Source organism: Pteropus vampyrus, unplaced genomic scaffold, assembly GCF_000151845.1.
Source record: "Pteropus vampyrus isolate Shadow unplaced genomic scaffold, Pvam_2.0 Scaffold1600, whole genome shotgun sequence".
Classification (NCBI taxonomy): domain Eukaryota; kingdom Metazoa; phylum Chordata; class Mammalia; order Chiroptera; family Pteropodidae; genus Pteropus; species Pteropus vampyrus.
Genome location: NW_011890381.1, coordinates 13482 through 15314, shown reverse-complemented (window position 1 = coordinate 15314; position 1833 = coordinate 13482). Strand labels below are relative to the sequence as shown.

General features: G+C 43.2%; 1 protein-coding gene across 1 annotated transcript; it reads left to right on the top strand.

Moving 5' to 3' along the window:
* Positions 1-6: 6 nt before the first annotated feature.
* Positions 7-719, top strand: LOC105310252 (olfactory receptor 226). The gene has a single exon (XM_011386446.2). The coding sequence runs from the start codon at positions 13-15 to the stop codon at positions 628-630; it is 618 nt and encodes a 205-aa protein (XP_011384748.1). The 5' UTR covers positions 7-12; the 3' UTR covers positions 631-719.
* Positions 720-1833: the final 1114 nt, after the last annotated feature.

Below are 1833 nucleotides of genomic sequence, written 5' to 3'. Positions count from 1 at the left end.
CTTCTCGCTGTTATGGCCTATGATCGTTATGTGGCCATCTGCCATCCTCTCCACTACCCTATCATCGTCAGTGGCCGGCTGTGTGTGCAGCTGGCAGCCAGCTCCTGGGCTGGAGGTTTTGGCATCTCCATGGTCAAAGTTTTTCTCATTTCTCGTCTCTCTTACTGTGGCCCCAACATCATCAACCACTTTTTCTGTGATGTCTCCCCATTGCTCAACCTTTCATGCACTGACATGTCGACAGCAGAGCTTACAGATTTTGTCTTAGCCATTTTTATCCTTCTAGGGCCACTCTCTGTTACTGGAGCCTCCTACATGGCCATCACAGGTGCTGTGATGCGCATTCCCTCAGCAGCTGGGCGCCACAAAGCCTTTTCCACCTGTGCCTCTCACCTCACTGTTGTGGTCATTTTCTATGCAGCCAGCATCTTCATCTATGCTCGGCCAAAGGCACTCTCAGCTTTTGACACCAACAAGCTAGTCTCTGTCCTCTATGCTGTCATTGTACCATTGCTCAACCCCATCATTTACTGCTTGCGCAACCAAGAGGTCAAGAGAGCCCTACGCCATACTCTGCACTTGTACCAGGGCCAGGATGCTAAGCCCGGGAAAGCTAGCAGAGATGGGTAGAATGGAGGTGTTGTCTTAGAAAATGTTCTTAAACTTGGAGTCTATGTCTTCCATGAAGTCCAGAGCAGTTTTTAGGGCATAATTAGGGACTAGAGTTTCAAAGACACTTCCAAGAAACTAGTTCTGGAAAAAGAACAGAGATCGATTGCAAGCTGGCAGCTAGCATCTGAATTTCTATATAATTTACATGGAGCAGGTTCATGAATCATGCATCCTGATGAGGTAGAAAGTGTTGACACTGAGCAGAATGCATGACTATACTTCAATATTTAAACGAGTAAACAAAAGCAGAACTGGCCTTTCTCTACATGGCCTTTCCTGGGTTTTCCCTTGGTTTTAGTTTGAGGCAGAAGGTGTAGCAAAGGGAAGCAAAAAGATGAAGCCATTCGAGGAAGCATAGGCTTCATTATGGAAAGCATCAGAAGACTCTGGATGAGTTCTTTTCTACCCATAGGCCACCGACTACAGCCTATGAGGTAACAGGGCCCAGGAGGTGATCATTCCAGTGTGAGTTACAAGGCATGGAGATAGGAAAATGTGAATTTTTGTTTTGGCAGCATATCACCTCCTGGACTACAGAGGTTTTAGCTTCATTCCTGATTTACTGAGGTCAGTGCACACATTGAACCAGTGGCTGAGTGCAGTTGTTTATTTAATCTTCTGTCTTCCTAATTAGATTGTAAGCTCACGGAGACAAGAATCACATTTGCTTAGTCATCATTTTATTACCATGACCCAGAACAATGTCTAGCATATGGTGGCTATGAAGAAATATAATGAATGAATATAATTTGGAGCCATGTAGGCAAGGCATGAGTTTCGCGGATATAGATGGGATTGGCAGGTGCAAGAAATAAACCCTCATGTTTCACTTGAGTATGGAGAGGTACAAATTGGCCTAGCCTTGCTGAGAGGAAATTTGGCAACATGTGTCACAAATACTAAAAATATTGAAAACATTCTGATTCAGAAAATTTGCATACATAGACATATAATTTATAAACTATTAATTGTTTAACCAATCCTCTATTTGTAGAAGTTTAGCATATGCTTGTGTTTCTCTTACTATAAATAAAATGCATTGACGTGTTCTTTCTATTACCCGGTCATCATGACCACAGGTTATTGTGTGCAGTTGGTGGCTTTCTCCTATATGACTGGTTTCACGAGCACTGTAATCAAGGTCTATTTCATTTCATATGT

Bases quoted from the DNA above. Each gene is read 5' to 3' on its own strand.
- LOC105310252 (XM_011386446.2), top strand. From the start codon at position 13: ATGGCCTATGATCGTTATGTGGCCATCTGCCATCCTCTCCACTACCCT.